General features: G+C 35.7%; 1 protein-coding gene across 1 annotated transcript; it reads left to right on the plus strand.

The window, feature by feature from the left end:
• Window positions 1-627: 627 nt before the first annotated feature.
• On the plus strand, window positions 628-17,832 carry LOC120623538 (periodic tryptophan protein 1 homolog). Its single transcript, XM_039889592.1, has 13 exons — window positions 628-801; window positions 1,288-1,346; window positions 2,563-2,684; window positions 4,199-4,272; window positions 5,517-5,622; window positions 5,972-6,079; window positions 7,097-7,271; window positions 9,709-9,805; window positions 11,596-11,766; window positions 15,708-15,798; window positions 16,702-16,783; window positions 17,393-17,544; window positions 17,696-17,832. Exons 1-13 carry the CDS (start codon window positions 715-717, stop codon window positions 17,764-17,766), a joined length of 1,395 nt encoding a protein of 464 aa, XP_039745526.1. The 5' UTR covers window positions 628-714; the 3' UTR covers window positions 17,767-17,832.
• Window positions 17,833-17,908: the final 76 nt, after the last annotated feature.

Consider the following 17,908-nt stretch of genomic DNA (forward strand, 5'->3'; position numbering starts at 1 on the left):
GTGTCTAGTTTATTAAAAACTTCCCAACACAAAATATACTTTGGTTATATAACACTCAACGTTTAAACTCAAGGCCATTCAGCCAATAATATTCCGTAGCCCCATTTTAAAAATTCGATTATCTCGTTTTGCCTTTTGTGTAGTGAAAGATTTTTTTTTTCTCTCAAACAAGTTAAACAAGCATTATTAATTATTTCATTTAATATGCAACTATTGATACATGATTATGATTGATAAATCTTAATATATATAAATCTCCTGTCACGATGTTTGTCCGCGATGGACTCTTAAACTACTTAACCGATTTTAAATTAAATTGGCACTCCGTGAGCAGTCTGGTCCGACTTAAGAGATAGGGTAGCTTAGATCTTTAATTATAGTCGCAATTTTATTTTATTGCAATTTTTTTGTCTATAATTAATTGACAGTCACATGTTATATATATATATATATATACTACTATACTCATTTAAGGCTTAGCGATACTGAATACTTTAAAAAAAAAATCAAACGCAGACGAAGTCGCGGGCAACAGCTAGTATAAATATAAATATAACTAATGATAACTTCATAAAAAATGCGCCTTTTGGATGCATTTTTAGCACTTTACTGAACCCTAAATGTCAAATGTCAAAAAAATGTGGAATTCGGAAAGTACCTAGATAACCTATTGTTTGTTACTCGTTGTTTGGAAATTCAAATTAATAAAGAAAAATGGAGGAAGAAAGTACACCGAACGTAAGCCTTGTATCATGCATGCATTTCGTAAGACGTGGTGTTGCAAAATCGGTCCCAGAAAAGGTAAGGCTTACAAAAGTATTGACAAACAGATTTTATTCAAATTCCTCTATTATGGTAAAATCATAAGGCTATTATTATATATATTCCACTATTTGTATATCGGTGCGGTATTTTGAAGCGGTGATAGACCAGTGTGTAGGACTTCGACTTCTAACTTTTCTAAATTGGTTGCTTTGACGGTGAAGGAAAACATCGTGGGGAAATTTTGCACTTCTTGATTCGGTAAAGTTTCTAACAGGTGTTAACAGCAAAGAACAAAGAATGAGAGATCATCTAACGCCAGCTATTTAAAATCATCCTAAATGGCAATTCCCATACAACTTTGTTGGAGCAATATATGTGAACTACATAAGTAAATTATACAGCAGATTTTATCAGATATACACATAGAAAAATAATTACAACTAAACATAAATGTTGCTCTTCTAATTTTAAACATTATGAATGTATACAACCTCTGTTACATTGTTATTTATAATTTTGCAGATTGAACTTACTGAGGATGAGTTGGCTAAATTAATCAAGCAAACAGCCGAAGAGCTTCAGTAAGTCATTTTGATTTTAAATATATATAGTTTGAAGAGTTGGATAGGGGGTACTGGTGCCTAAACTGTTAGACATAAATCTCAATAATTAACTAAATTGATGACCAGAAATCGTTTTCCATAGGGTATATTGTGGCAGTACACCTTTTACAGTATCTGTAGATACTGTATAGTTATTTTGTACAACAGAATTTTCACCAATGTAGGTTGTTTTATATAAATTCATACAATTAATGCAATGAACATAAGCACACATAACATAAGCATTTTCATAGAAAAAGTAATCTAAACAAAAATAAACATCCCTCATTAATTGTAATAACTCAAAACTCTATTGACATATGTAGGTTATTGTGAATTATTTCAATAATGGGCCATCATTACAATAATAATTGACATAAAAAAACAACTATCACCATCATTATTATGTTATTAACTCATTACTGGCCCCCTACAGGCCAGGGGTCTCCTTTGACAATGAGATGGGTTAAGGCACTAGTCCATCACGCTGGCCCAGAATTCTCAGGCATGCAGGTTTCCTCACAATATTTGCCTTCACCATTAAAGCTAGTGACATTTAATTGCTTAAAACGCACATAGTTTTAAAAAGTTAAAGGTGTGTGCTGGGATTTAAACTCTGCACACTGAAAGTGAAACCCTATACTATGCGCAGATGTTTTTTAAGTCATTATGGCGATAAAGCAAGATAACTTACCCAGTGTGAAGATCTCCCATGTGTCAAATCTGGCTATCCAGTATGTGCCTTCTTTGTAATTCGGCAAACCATTTTAGGCATGGTGGTTTAGCAAGTCTTGTTTTGTATTTAAAACTATTACTTTTAATTTACTTCCAGTTTTTTTATTATGATGCTCATGGATGTCTAAATTATGGAATCTTTGTTTTCTGTGTATTATACATATTTGTATTTGAGTTACACGCTGCATCCCATAGTTAGATTATGTATTTCCATACTGTCAGCCTACAGTGGAGTGCACTTGGTTTCTTACCAGGGTATGCATACAGCAGGAAAATTGCATAAAACGGCAAAAAGGGTACGAGTGTTAAATATACATTGTAGGGTAGGCAGTTTACCTGTATGTGCACGTTACTTTCAGCTTACCAAAGTACTGAACACCTGTGAACTCAATGTGACAAGAAACCTGATCCTAATCAAAAAATAGCATCAATTAATCACATTTTTTATCTAATCTTGAAGGATTACAGAACGAGGCGATGATCAAAGTGACGATGAAGAAGAGAATGCTAATGCCGCGAGACCTCCACCTGCTGACCCCAATGATGAATTCAATTTTGAGAATTATGACCAGGAAGACTCAAGTGAGTTATTATTTACGTTTAAGACTATTAGAATATTGTTATTAGGTTGCTCGGCCTAATAACAATATTCCTCCATAGGCCTCTAGAGATAAGACATTTAAAAAAAATGGGATATACAAATTGCCATCACGCTGGCAAGAAGTCATAAATAATTATGGCAATTATATTATTCAATAAAGTTTATTCAAAGTATGAAAAAATGTAATCATTTGTTTAAACGGACAGAACTTTCCGGTAGACCCAATCTATACTAAGAAATACTCCAATAAGGCATCTTAGGCTCGTTTTAGTGGCTTACTCAAACTATTTGCGTTTCGGTTTTACGGATAAGTCTGAGACAGTACATGATTAATTCTAAATCCTGTAAAGCAATATTTCTGTTTTCATTTACATGCTGTATACCTATCTATTTACTTCAGTTACAATGAATTTTGTGTGCTATATTTATTGTATTTTAATTTTATACTATACAACGTGTAACGGAATTACGTAATACTATTGAAGGTTTCACACGTACATTTCTTAAGGAATCACCCTTTACAAATATTAAATGAAAAGAAGCATATTTATTATTCCTTACAAAGTAATTCGAAACATTCGAAGTCGAATTCGAATTCGAATTCATTTTACTTATGACAACCCTATTAAAGAGCCGACACGCGCATAGTACGACGACGAGTACCTAATAAAATGACAGGACAGCACTTGATTCTACATTTGCATGTGACGTTAGGGCTGTATCTGATTTCTTTCAGTAATAACTATGGCAATAATTTACTCTAAAACTATTAGCGTTCCGGTTTTACAGATAAGTCTCTGATACAGTAAATAATGTACCTCTAAAGCCTCTCAAGTATTATTTCAGTTTTCATGCGCACGTTGTATATAAAATACTAAGCTAGCAGCTATGTTTCAAATTCATAAATCCTCACTGGCAACACCCACTGATCTAGGACTTACGTATTCAGTATGGAGGGTAGAGGTACGGAGAGTCATCTGTGTATATGAAAAAGTGTCGTCAAAATGTATTAAATTAGGATGGCGCCACATTTGCATCAGGGTAACTCTTAAAAGAAGCGCCAAATATAAATATTGTTAGAGTTGGCTTGAAAAATAAACAAGGAAGTATGGAGATACAAGGAAGTAAGGTTATATTTACCACAATATTTTGTACAACGTAAGTTGTTGAAATTCTCAATAATTAACTACTTTAGTTGATAATGACATTAAATTTTTTAACTTGGCATACTTCAATTCATCTACGATTGCTACATTCATACCATACCCTGTGCATCCACCAGCGCCATTGTGGAGGATTTTTGAACTGTTATTTAGCGCAACAACTGGACACTTTTTCAACTTTTCTCCCATATAAGATGACTCTTCTTACCTCTACCCTCCATAGTATTCAGGCATCAAAGTATTTCGGACGAAAAGAAGTCTTAATGCTTTTCCCATAATTAAGTGAGTTAAGCAAAGCTAAATTACTATAAATATATTCCAATCCATTTCAGATAACCCTATTGGTATAGCTACAATTGCAACAATACCGAATTTGGGTGACCTAAGCGAAAATGTACACATACGAGTAAGTAAACACGTTTCTATTTCCTAAAACTTCTTATTTAACCCTTACGTACTCCTAATCTTAAAGGCATTTCAGCGGATCGATAAATCGCTTGGTGGCACGTCTTGGTTAACAAAGTGGTAACTAGGCATGGCCGAAGCCCTTCACCAGACAAGAGCAGAGAAAAGGAGGCAATCGTTTTTGTATGGGGAATACCATTGGTGGGGAACACCAAGAATTGTGACTTATATATGAATTGCGTGTTGATTATTTCCCTATGATCTCTATATTACAATGGAATGAATACCCTCGTCCCTTACATCGTCTTGCCGGAGTACTGAGAAATCGATACGAAACAAAGTGAACCTAGAAACCTCGCTAAGTCACTCGGCGCGATTTTCTCGTAAGTTGGTAGGTCCCAACTCCCAACGGACGTTAAAACAGTGCGCTGTTTGGATGCGGCGTTGAACCATTATTTATTATAAGATGTTTCAAAAAAATACCTAAGTAGTTTTTGGCCTACTAAAATGATTGATGAATATTTTTATGAATAATATACATAAATACTTATAATATACAAATAAACCCTCACTGAAAAACATTTATGTTCATCACAAAACAAATATTTTTTAGTTGTGGGAATCGTACTCTAACCTTGATTCAATTCAATTCAAATTCAATTCAAAATTTCTTTATTCATGTAGGCCTATCACAGGCACTTATGAAGGAAGCGTTCATACATATTTGTTTACATAATTGTAACGGGATTCAAACGCGCCCTGGTCTAAGAAGAGCCCACAACAAAAAAGCCGGGTAAATTTATTTTTTTGTTATCACCATCTTCTTGTAAATTTATATTAAGCTATGAAGCTAGAGCAATTCACACCCAAGCTATTTTATCGTTTAAATAATCCTTAATATTATAATAGGATTATTCTGTAAGCTTTCGTTTTGTATAAACTTTGAACTTATTGAGAGACATCTCAAAGATTTCATTTGGTAAATTGTTATAAAATAAAATAAAATTCAGAAAGCAGAATCGCTGCCTACGGCGCCGATCGGTCGTGAAGATGACTGAGTACAATTTAAAAACCAACGTGACGTATAACCTCACTATATCGTTTTCCTCACGAGTATGTCTGAGAGTTCTCGATAAAGTTCTCAAAGGTGTCTACGGGCTAAACTCTTCTCAGTGTGTGAGCTCTTCTCAGAAGACCTGTGCCCTGTAATTATATGTTACCGACTATATACTCAAATATCCATAGACGGAGGGACCAGACAGCGATGAAGAAGATGATATCATCAAACCAGACGACAATCTACTTCTGGTGGGGCACGTAGAAGCTGATGCGAGTGTATTAGAAGTTTATAGTAAGTTGTGTTGTGTTGTTTTTTTAATAGTTACTATTGGTTTCTTAAATATAGTTCAACGGGTACATACCACGATAATATTTTTGGATTTGTTGATATGTTGACGGGACTGCGTAGGTGCGAGATGTCAAGTTGGATGTACTGTTCTTAAGTATTACGGTCAATATATAAACTTAAATCACGTGAATCCCTCCGTGAAAAAATAAAAGAAATAGGTATACTTACGGTAGCCTCACAACATATTCATAACAATATAGTATTTGTAAGACAATATATTAGTCTTTATAAACAAAAAGTGGATACCCTCCTACTTAAATGTAATAATGATATAACATATGTCTTTTTTCAGTTTACAACAAAGAAGAAGGATCGTTTTATGTGCACCATGACATAATATTGCCATGGTTTCCACTTTGTATTGAGTGGTTGAGCCACGACCCGTCCGATCCACAACCTGGTGAGATATATCTTTTACTTTCCTTGTATTATAATAATAATGAATAAAAAAATATACTTTGAAAATACACACATCATTGACGGCCGAGTGGCGCAGTGGGTAGCGACCCTGCTTTCTGAGTCCAAGGTCGTTGGTTCGATTCACACAACTGGAAAATGTTTGTGTGACAAGCATGAATGTTTTTCAGCGTCTGTATATTCTAAGTATTTATGTATATTATTCATTAAAAAAATTTTATTTTATTTATTTATTTATTACACAAACTACTAAAATTATTAATCTTCGCATCCTGAAACTCACATGAGTTTATTTGGACGCTGCACATTCCTCTAAAATCTCATAAGTTTATAAGTTTATCATATATTAACCATTAAATAGCAATACAGTATACAGCAGGTAGTACACTAATAAATCCAGTGTAGGTAATTCTGTACTGCGAGCCATCGCGTCGCTCAGTAGATACGAGCGACCGGTTTGGCGCTGCCCCGAATGCATACGTTATACAGGTGTTCCAATATTACTATGTTTAAAGGTTTTAAGTTACATTTATTTCATGGTAATATTTGTTTAGAATGCGTTTTACGTTACTCATCGTCACTGAATTTGTCAACGTTAGGGGTAGTTCATTTATTAATCTAGGTAGCATATATTTAGTGGTTCTTTTGCCGTAATAATTATTCGCTCCTGTAAGGTTTATTTTTTTTTCTTGTATTCTTCTGGTTATCATTGCCGGCTTATACGTATTGTTTTCATTATATTTCAAAAAGTTCTCGATGAGTAATTGTAATTTAATTTTTTGTTTTACTGTGAGTGTTTTGCATTGCTTATAAATGTATCGGTTTGTTTGTTTTTTAGTTTTAAATTGTATTTAAATATTAGTACCCATAACACAAGCTACGCTTACTTTGGGGCTAGATGGCGATGTGTGTATAGTCGTAGTATATTTATTTATTTATTAAAAGTTAGAACTGCTGGCTATCAACTGAGATTAATAGTTCTGGTGAATTTGGTTTCCAGGTAACCTTTGCGCTTTGGGTGGAATGGACCCAGTGATTCAAGTATGGGACTTAGACATCGAAAACTGCCTGGAGCCGGCCTTCAAGCTGGGTCAGAAGCCACACAAAAAGAAGAAAATCAAAAGAGTGGGACACAAAGACGCCGTTCTAGACATATCGTGGAACAGGAATTTCTCGTAAGCTCTTTTAGCATTTTTGGTGCGTGCATTACACAAACAATTTATACATGGTATGGTATTATGATGCTGAAGATAACTACATTCTTAAATATTATTAAAATTAAGCTTAATTTGCCATAGTCCGCAAAAAGCAGGATTCACAGCATTGCAAAAGAAATAAGTACTTCGAACTCTGTCACAAAAAGCTTTACTACTAAACTGCGAATAAATTAATAGTATTAAATAATCACGGCACGGGAAACTAAATTTACAGCATCCCAACACTTTTCAAGCATTTCCCGAAATTTTCCCACCAGCTCTCCGGCTGTAAAAATTACTGTTACACTTTGCCATAGTCCGCAAAAAGCAGGAGAATCATTCTTCAATCCTTATACTCCACACCAAACAGATCTTCGGCAATGTACCCTCTCTCTCTCTCTCTCAACGTTTCGCTCGGAAACCGGAGCACCCCTCAGGAGATGTTGGCTTTACGATTAATAATTGCTAAGTGAAAAATTAGCCAAATGTGTCGCCTTTTATACCCTACTTTATCTATCTAAGCCCCTCCCACCTAATGAGTGCCTCTAAATATATTCAATAGAGGTGAAGTTGATAAGTTTATTTGTTCGTTTAAATACTAAAAAATTCTAAATTCATTTATATCAAGTAGGCCTAATTAAATTGATAAGCACTTTTGAAACGTCAAGTCAGATTCCACTGAGAAGAGACAGCAAGAAACTCGGGTTATTGATCTTTTCCAACATCATTTTAAAGTTTAACAATCTTTAGAATTTTTCTGTTTTTTGAGAGATGAGAGCGGAGTGGCCTGCTTCCAAGCAGCTCTGTCGTTAAGGAATTCATCAATCGTGTTAAGAAATTCGAACCTTTTATTCTTATATTTAATTGATATGAGAGAACAGTTAGAAATTATTTAGATTTATTTATAATCATTTATAATCATTTATTTTAGAATTTTTTAAGCTTAATTTTCATAATGTATCATGGATCTCCGCAAAGTAACGCCTGCTTCTATCCAATACATTCTTAAACCTTAGTAGCTACTTGGGTTCAAAAAGATCTTTGGTCTAAGAAGCTCACACTGGGTGTGTCTTTTGTTATCACCATGTCTAGGACCTGGTTAGAGCAATAATTCATTTTATTATTATAGAAATAATTGAAGGACCTAGCCTAATTATTTCTATAATAATAGCAGATGGCCCACTTACCGCCTGGTGAGTTGAAACCTGATGGTAAGTTGTAAACCATCAACTATAAACAGAGCAACAATTCGCAGGGCATGCAAGTAATACGTTCCAACAAAGTGCTGCAGTAGGTATAAATGATATAAAAAAGTAGGTTGTATGTTTTCTAAATTTTGAAGTAGGTAATGCTTATGTGCATGTATGAAGTGCACGCCAATGCAATCAACCTGAGGGGTAGGTGTTAAGCCTTAGCGCCCTTAATAATAAATATAAAAATAAATAAATAAATATTTTACTACCATACACACATCGCCATCTAGCCCCAAAGTAAGCGTAGCTTGTGTTATGGGTACTAAGATGACCGAAGAAAATTTATATGAATAACATACATACATACTTAGAATATACATATAAACACCCAGACACTGAAAAACTTTTATGTTCATCACACAAACATTTTACAGTTGTGCGAATCGACCCCACTGCCTTGGACTCAGAAAGCAGGATCGCTACAAACTGCGCCCGTCGCCCGTCAAAAACTGCTTGGTGGCATTACTTCCCCGAATGAGCTGTGTTACATAAAGTTCTACTACTGAGAGTACTTTGCTGAAGCTCTGTTTTGTGTGCAGTATTAGGATTGCAGAAATAAATTACACCGTACGAAAATAACGCCTGTTTTACGCGGAGTATAGCAAATTAAGTTAAATTTTCATTGCATACAAAACTTTACTACTTTTGCTCCACTTCAGCTTATTTAATCCAAAAACACTTTTTTACTTGAAGGAAAATCTCAACTTTATAGAATGACAGGCAAAATCATTTGATTAATTTAAAAACGCGGTAAAATCTTATCATCTTGCTCAATAAGACGATTTGTCTTTTCGTTTATTAATAATTTTTTTTTTTATAAGTACAAATACACATAATACCAATTTGTGATATTTTGTTTCACAAAAGTGGAATATTTTTCTATCTTAACACAATTTTTATTAATTAGTTAGGTATGGACTCTCACTTTATTATCCACATACAAAATACTCAAAAATCGTTTTGAGTTCTAAATATATATATTTGGAATAAATATTTTTGATATCATTTATCTTAATTTATTATTCTTGTATTAATTTAATATATTTTCCCTATTTGTGCAATTTTTGTTAATGTAGTAGTATGTAGTTATATATAGGTGCGCGAAATAACTATTTAACACTTTTTTTTAGCATCTCGGGGTAATGCTAGCTCTATATTTCCAGACACGTCTTGGCCAGTGGCTCTGCCGACAGCACAGTACTGCTATGGGACCTGGATCAGTGCACACCGCACACTAAGCTGGACTACTTCGAAGACAAGGTTGCTTGTTTGAGCTATTTAATACTCCGTTTCGGAAACTTTTTTTTTTTTCTAATTTTAAATAAATAAATAAATAAATATACTACGACAATACACACATCGCCATCTAGCCCCATAGTAAGCGTAGCTTGTGGTATGGGTACTAAGATGACTAATGAATATTTATATGAATAATATATATAAATAATTAGAATATACATATAAACACCCAGACACTGGAAAACGTTCATGATCATCACACACATTTTCCAGTTGTGGGAATCGAACCCACGGCCTTGGACTCAGAAAGCAGGGTCGTTGCAAACTGCGCCAATCGGCCGTCATTTTTTTTTTGGCTACTTTTATTTGTATGCCCTTTGCCTTCATACTTGTCTTTACCACTTCCTATCTGGGTGGCTAAATAAGACACGTCGCATGCATTGGCGTTGTTTATTGTACGGAACTGTGCACAAACTGTTGGCAGCGACCCTGCTTTCTGAGTCCATGGCCAGTTCCAGCTACTGGAACATGTTTGTGTCATGAACATGGATTTTTTTCAGTGGCTGGGTGTGTTTATCTATATATTATCTAAGTATTTATGTATATTATTTATAAAAATATTCATCAGTCATCTTAGTACCCATAACACAAGCTACGCTTACTTTGGCATGTATTGTCGGTAGTATGTTTATTTATATAAGCCGACTGCCAATGGTGGCGAGAACGGACGGACTTCCCGTGTGCCGTCGTACAGTACATTTTGTAGTAATCAGTAGAATGCACGCGCGCATTAGTGTCGCCACATCAACCTCCCCCTTTTGAAAAGAAAAAAAAAGATACAAAAACCAACAAAAAAAATCGTATTAGTCTCTGCAAGTTAGCCCTTGACTGTAATCTCACCTGCTGGCAAGTGACCATGCAGTCTAAGATGGTAACGGGCTAACCTGTTATATTGCAGTTCATCAAGCCTATGCCCTAATCGGTTTCACATCGTACCGGTTACATTTTTGAATTTTTGAATTTGAATTTGAATTAAAATCTTTTAGAAGACAAAACCCTTCTCTTAAGCAAGTAGGTTACAATGCATATAGTTACCATACATTATGCATATGGCTGTGCGCGCTGTTTCACAATCTATACTTATAATGAAACAGTAACTGGAATATTTCTGTACATTTAATATATATTTTGAAATTTTTGATCGGAGTATGCTTTAGAAGCAATACAGAGAGTCCAAAACAGATTTTTATTTAATTTTTGTCTGTCTGTCTGTCTGCAGGGGTCAGCTAGTAACCAATATAAATACTATCTTAAGTCAAGAAATACATAAAACGACTATTGAGTGTCCATATGGAGTAGCACTTTCGTATTATTTGAACATTGCACATTGACATAGCGGGTCCTTGTCTCTTCTACTGCAGAAAGGTAAAATGTGTGGTAGAAGGGGGAGTGGGAGGGGGGGGGGGGGGGGCGACGACGAAAAGGTTGACAATGGATCTTTGGAAGAAGATTATTTGATTTTGATTATTATTACGTTAGCCTGGTATTACTGAACCCTCTTACTCTACTCTTACTCTTTAACGGGTTTACGCGTTATCGCTAAATCACTGGGCACGTCTTTGTCGGTAGCCACGTTGGCCACGGCCAAATTGATCCGACCAGAGAAAAATCAGAAAATATTAATCCCAAATTGTTACTGTGACTAGGGAGACAATAAGCGACGCCCGAAGCCTCCTACCGGACAAAGTCTTATACATTATGTAGCCCCGTTTCCTCATGATATTGATTATATATTTGCTATCTTCCCTCAGGTACAATCGCTAACTTTCCACCCGCTGGAAGCCCAGACGCTGCTGTCGGGTGCGTGCGACGGTCGCGCTCGAGTCACCGACTGTCGCGCCGCGGACGCGCACAAAGCGTGGAGCCTGCCACCCGAGATAGAACGCGTTGTGTGGGACACTAAAAACCCCTTCTGCTTTGCTGTAAGTCACCATTCATTTTCTATATGCCATTTTCACACAAACATTTTCCAGTTGTGGGAATCGAACCCACGGCTACGACTCAGAAAGCAGGTTCGCTACCCACTGCGCCGGTCGGCCGTCAAATAAGTGAAGAAGACCTGGCAAAACTCTATAGGGGATATCGCGAGGTTCCCAAAAGAGACTGGTAGGTTTCTGGGGGGGATGATGCCGGGACACCAGTATACCTGTGTCTCAAACATGGGGAACTGAAGGACTGATCACCCGTCTGGAAATGGCAGCAGGCAGGTATATATATGACCATGCATTCTAAGATGGTAACGGGCTTAGGGATACGGCAGTTATATCAAGCCAATGCCCTTATCGGTTTGTACGCGACATCGTACCGGAACGAATATGAGTGAATATGAATCTCACTTGGAATATAAATAAAAATACATTTTGCATTATACATTAGACAAATCCTTACAAAAACAAAAATTATATTCATATAATGTCTTAAATAGATTTTGCACGCCTGAGTGGCAAACTGTAGAAACATTTTTGTTCGTATAATTAAATGTAATAACTAAATTTTTTTTTTTTTCTTAATATAACTTTTTAATATTCTTTTTAACTCTATTATTATCTCTCTTTTTTTTTTTTTTAGACAAATACAATATTCTAGCAACTCTATTACCGTCATCGTGCCTATTCCAAATGGCCTCTGCCGGAAATCGAGCCCAGGACCTCCCACATAAGACAACAGCGATTACCGCTGCGCCATGGAGGTCGGCAAAAAGTTTTTTTATCCTCGACGCAAGTAATATGACGATTTCTACGTAACTAACTTCAAAAATAGGAATTTCATACAAACTTTAAAGCCATATTCACCTTCAAACTTCCTTACACTACACCTACGTTATGGAAAGAAACATATAATACCCTTCAAATTTCAAGTTCTTTGTGAAATTGGAACACGAAAAAAAATTAAAGCAGAAAAAAAATTAAAAATAAGTAAGAATTCAGAGACCGAGTACTTTTGAAGTTGCAGACTAGATGGCACCGCTGTACATTTACATCGCGCTAGCGTTATGTTATCCTAAAACATTGATATCCGTGAGAGGGATTTGCATGAGTGTACAGAATTCTTTCAGTACATGTTATACTAGCTGGACCCTGCGGAGTCCGTAAATTATTGTCGTCTGTGGCTTGGGTGCTACGTTTAAAATGTGCGACAATTTTTTTTACTTTTTCGATCGTGACTTGGATTGGTATGACGGCTTCTTTTACAATCAAATTAAGGGAGTGTGCAAAACAACCATAATGCTTCCATTTTAATTGGGTTATTATTGCATTGCAAACATTGTGTGCATTATCAGACACTGCGAAATTTACTTTGTTCAGTAGATTCCATTCGAGAATAATGCCTTTAATTTGCTGTGCAAGGTGGTCACTTGTGTGACTGCCGGGACATCCTTTGCATTCTAATAATATGGACTTAAATTTGAACTTTGGTGAAATGTAGTGGGCGGTAACTGCAATGAAACTGTCATTGTTATTGGAGGTCCAACAGTCAGTTGTTATACATGCAGTTACCGCTTCTGTATTTAATATATCTCGGCATTCATTCAATATTTTTTCATGTAATGCGGGAATTAATGAGTTTGATATTGTCTTCCTTGATGGCGGTATGTAACCAGGAATCCATGATAGTAACTTTTGGAACCCTTTGTCTTCCACTATGCTGAATGGCTGCATGTCATCAATAAATAAATCGAGCAAGTCTCTGTCAATTTTTTTTTTCATTTCTTGTGATACCGGTTTTTTATATAGGAATTTATTGTGTTTTGTCGGCGTTGTCTAGGAGGAACAGTAAATCTATCAGAAATTAAAGACGATGGCGGCTCCGCGCTCGCAGACGTTGAAGGGAAGTCCGGTATTGCTATTGCTTGCATTTCTATTGCTTGTATTTGTGCAGGTTGAGGTGGTGCTGATTGACTTATAGAATATGAGGATGCCAGAATATGGGGGTGCTTTTTTTTTAAATGTGACCTTAAGTTTCCTGTTGTAGATTTATAATTGATGCACTGACTACAGTACTTACAGATCCCGACAGTCTCATCTTTTTTGTCGAAATGATCCCAACATGGGTTTCCTTCTCTTCGTGGCATGATCAATTAGTTAATTATAAAAGAAACACAAATAAAAGTTTACATAATAAGTTTCACTCTAAAATTTCGCGCGCAATGAATTAATCACAAAACAAAATCAAAACAAACTCAACCTTGAACAAGTGGCGCTCTTTCTACTCCATAGATCTCGCGTTCACAAGAAGAGACGTGAGCGCAATGAAATAGGAATGGTATAATAAATCAATGCGCAAGTGCAGTTTAAAAAAATAAGTAGCTACATTTTATGCATCTTGCAAGAATAATTTGAGGATATAACGAAAAAAAAAGATAAGTACCTCCTTAAGTCATATGACTTAAATAAACTTAGGATGATATGAAAGTGTCGTAATAGTAGATGCGTTTGTAATCTTGTTGTGAGCAAAGGCGGCTCTAGCCCATGTAGCGCCCGTGTGCAATCAATATCTTGGCACCCTCTAGTATACGTGCGGCCAAAATGGAATACTTACAATACAAGAAAACTGTTTGACTTACAGTTATATTTTCACCAGTGAAAGGAAATTCAGGTGCAAAAAATGGTGCAATTTTAAATGATGTCGGGAAGCAAGCAAGCGCGGCTCGGCGCGGCGCCCCCTAAGTTCCTGCGCCTGTGTGTGTTGCACATCCTGCACCATAATTAAAGCCAGCACTGGTTGTGAGGTGATAGAGTAGATACTAGATAGGTAAAACTGCTCTTTCCAGATAAAATTTAATTCTCATAATTTAATAAGGGACTTTTGAAGGTGACCTTCATGTCAGCCCCATCGGTACACACAAAATATTACAATTATAATAATACAATACAAAATACAATATACAACTATAAATACAATATACAAAATGAACTACCTATATAACTATATCAATTTGAGAGAATCACTAGCAAATCTATATACTTTAACAGCCGAATTACTCAAAGGATCGCTAAAAATAGAATTAAAAATACCAGTATTCATAAAATTTAAATTTAGTTCATACATTAGATAAAATTTGATGTCGCTTCTAGTAACGTAATGTCAATGTCTCAATCACCGATCGTACCGAGAGTGAGCGAGCGAGAGATACGTCGTCGGACATCTTCGATTTGGATTTTGGTGCGCGGCGTTGTCGGTCGGTGCCGAGTAGTGAGTACCGATGCGCCGTCGCGCCCGTTCTCCGTTGCGTGGTCACCTGTCTCGCTCGGCACGGTACCGCACTCGTTGCGGGCATCGCATCGGCATCGGCATCCGTTTTTCAATATATTGGCATCGGATGCCGGCATCGAGTACTGGCATCGTTGTTCAAAAACGTTTTTACAAAAACGACCATCTCTACTGGAGACTAATTTTACTCATTCTATTGCGTTAATCTAAATCCCTCGTTATGTTGGATCTGATCGGTACAACTTATTGTCTCCTACAAACTTCTTGACTTATTTTAATGGTGTATATGTGTGACGTGGTGGTAGGATGACATCAGGTGAGTTTCAGGGAGGCTCTGGTCTATATTTAGCAGACGACGTCAATCAGTTGATACATTCCTAGTCCCAACATTACTTTCAATATACATATATGACTTGCGCCCCTTAACGATGGAATACTGGTATACTGGTATTATTTCCTCCAAGTGTGTGTAAAACCATTTCGTTTCTGCTGAAATAACTCCTTGGAGTCATCAAAATTAAAAAATAGAATTGCTAATTCGCATACTACAATCAAATCCGGTCAAGTCTCAGAGTTAAAAAAATATATTTTTAAGACAAACTTTCATAGAACATAAGATGATAAGATGTGCCTTTTTTAAATATATTTTCAGATGAGTAACAACGAAGGGAAAGTAGCGTATGTGGACTGTAGACAAGATGAACCACTTTGGATTTTAAGCGCGCATTCGAAAGAGGTTACAGGTAATAACATTTTTTTTTTTGTAATACCACACACAAGTAAAACTTATTTTGGTGGGAAACTTCCAAACAGGTTCCACTATTTATTTTCGCCTCTACCATAATAATCCTTAGCCTTTTAATATCCTAATTCTGGATCCTGTGTCCATTTAGGCCCTTGTAAAATAAGATAAGAACACTCATTATAACTATAAATGGTGGTGTATATGTTGTTTAAAGATTAACAGATACTTAAGACCTTTTTTTTTATTTAAATTTAAACTCTTCATTTTTGCACCACAGCACTGTAAGAGATATAAAGGACGAATAGTGAGAAACACAAAGAGTGGAGTAGAATACAAAAGGCGGCCTTATCGCTGCCAGGAAACCTTAGGATTAGGACGACAAGAGCGAGAACAAATAGGTGGTGCAAAATTATTAGAAACCTATATTCAAATAACTACATACGAATACATAAACAGAAGTTACACAAATGAAAAAAAAACTATGAAATAAATATAAAAATAGCAAACTAATATATATAATGATAATCTATAAAAAACCCACACATATATATATAACTAAATAAAATCTAAAACGTTCTCGAAACCACCGCAGCGAGGCAAAGTTCCAAAAAAAAAGGTGTGGATACATAAATTAATAAATAAAGGAAAAAAACAGTCGTCTTATTGCGCAAGATATTACCTGTTAGTGGTAAAGCTTTTTGTAACAGAGCTCTTCTTATCTCTGCTGCTATGCAGCATCGTTGCAATGCTGTTCCGGTCTGAACGTGGGTGTCGGAATAAATACAGGCCCATAAATCTTTATATCTACGCCTCAGATTGATGGACACAGGGCAACTTTGCAGGATTTTCTTCTGTTATCATCTGCTTGGACTATTAACACTATAAAATATCTTAATTTCAGGTCTTGTCTTGAGTGAAACTGTACCCGGACTAATGATAACTGTCGGCGCTGATGAGATGTTGAAAACTTGGGACATAACGAGGTGAGAATACTCTTGGAGTTCTGGATATGATTACTTATATCATAAAATTTTGGAAATATCATAATGTTTTATTTTTGAGTATGCCATATTTATTTCGTTTAATGATCCATCGTTAATGGATATTAGTTAAGGTGTTAGACATTTGTCATGCGTCCCGCGAGGTGACATTTTGCACGCCTCATAAGCGAAGCGTTGAGCGTATTACTGTCAGTTAACGCACACCGAGTGATTCTCAAACTTAAAATGTCACTTTTTTTTATTCTTTATTGCTTTTATAAGTGAATATAAATGTTGAGAGAAAAAAAACACTATTTTTGAATCTCTTTTTATTACAAAAATTGTTTAATAAAGTTCTTTCTTAGACGTCCGTGTGTCTGTATGTGCGGATGCCGTATCTCGTGGTCACGATCACTAGCGAAATACTTCACTTATCGAGTTGGTTTTTTTTATAGACTTCAGTATTTTGAGGAATAGAAGCCTATTACTTTTCACGGTATAATTAGATGTAGTTTAATTATTATTTACAAATAATCTCAATTTTTTTGTAATCAATGAAATGATGAGGCGTGCACTTTTGGATTTTCCATTAATTTTTTTGTATGTTCACAGTTCAGAAGCAGTACAAGTAAGTGAGCGCTCGTGTAAGGTGGGCCAAGTACTATGCGCCTCGCAGTGTCCCGACGCGCCCTTCTCCGTCGCAGTGGGAGGGGACAATAAGGAACACTACATCGAGATGGTGGATCTCTCCATCAGTGAGCAAGGTCAGTTGTACTCTCAACTACCCTTCTTTAGTAATTCAATTATTTAATATCATCATTTAAACCTTGTTATTGCACTTATTTAACCAATCTTATACTAAGCGTACTGGGATGGTAGATTTTGTTTTAATGTAAGTGTTTCGGTCCTTTTCAGTTATGAACCGCTTCGGATCCCGCCAGCAAACAGCCCCCGTCACAGGAAACAACGACGTCATGGAGTCATAGTAGTAAAATGGAACTTGTTTTATTATTACTGTGTATGTAAAAATATATATTTAATATTGTAATGAATATAGTTTTATTCATTTAATAAACATTAAAAATAATATTTTCCTCAGAAAAACCCGATTAACCATAGTTCTCGTAC

The sequence above is a fragment of the Pararge aegeria genome, chromosome 4 (genome assembly GCF_905163445.1).
Source record: "Pararge aegeria chromosome 4, ilParAegt1.1, whole genome shotgun sequence".
Taxonomy (NCBI): Eukaryota; Metazoa; Arthropoda; class Insecta; order Lepidoptera; family Nymphalidae; genus Pararge; species Pararge aegeria.

Bases quoted from the DNA above. Each gene is read 5' to 3' on its own strand.
- LOC120623538 (XM_039889592.1), top strand. From the start codon at position 715: ATGGAGGAAGAAAGTACACCGAACGTAAGCCTTGTATCATGCATGCAT. The intron at 2,685-4,198 runs GTGAGTTATTAT...AATCCATTTCAG, and splicing joins TTATGACCAGGAAGACTCAA to ATAACCCTATTGGTATAGCT. The intron at 9,806-11,595 runs GTTGCTTGTTTG...ATCTTCCCTCAG, and splicing joins TGGACTACTTCGAAGACAAG to GTACAATCGCTAACTTTCCA.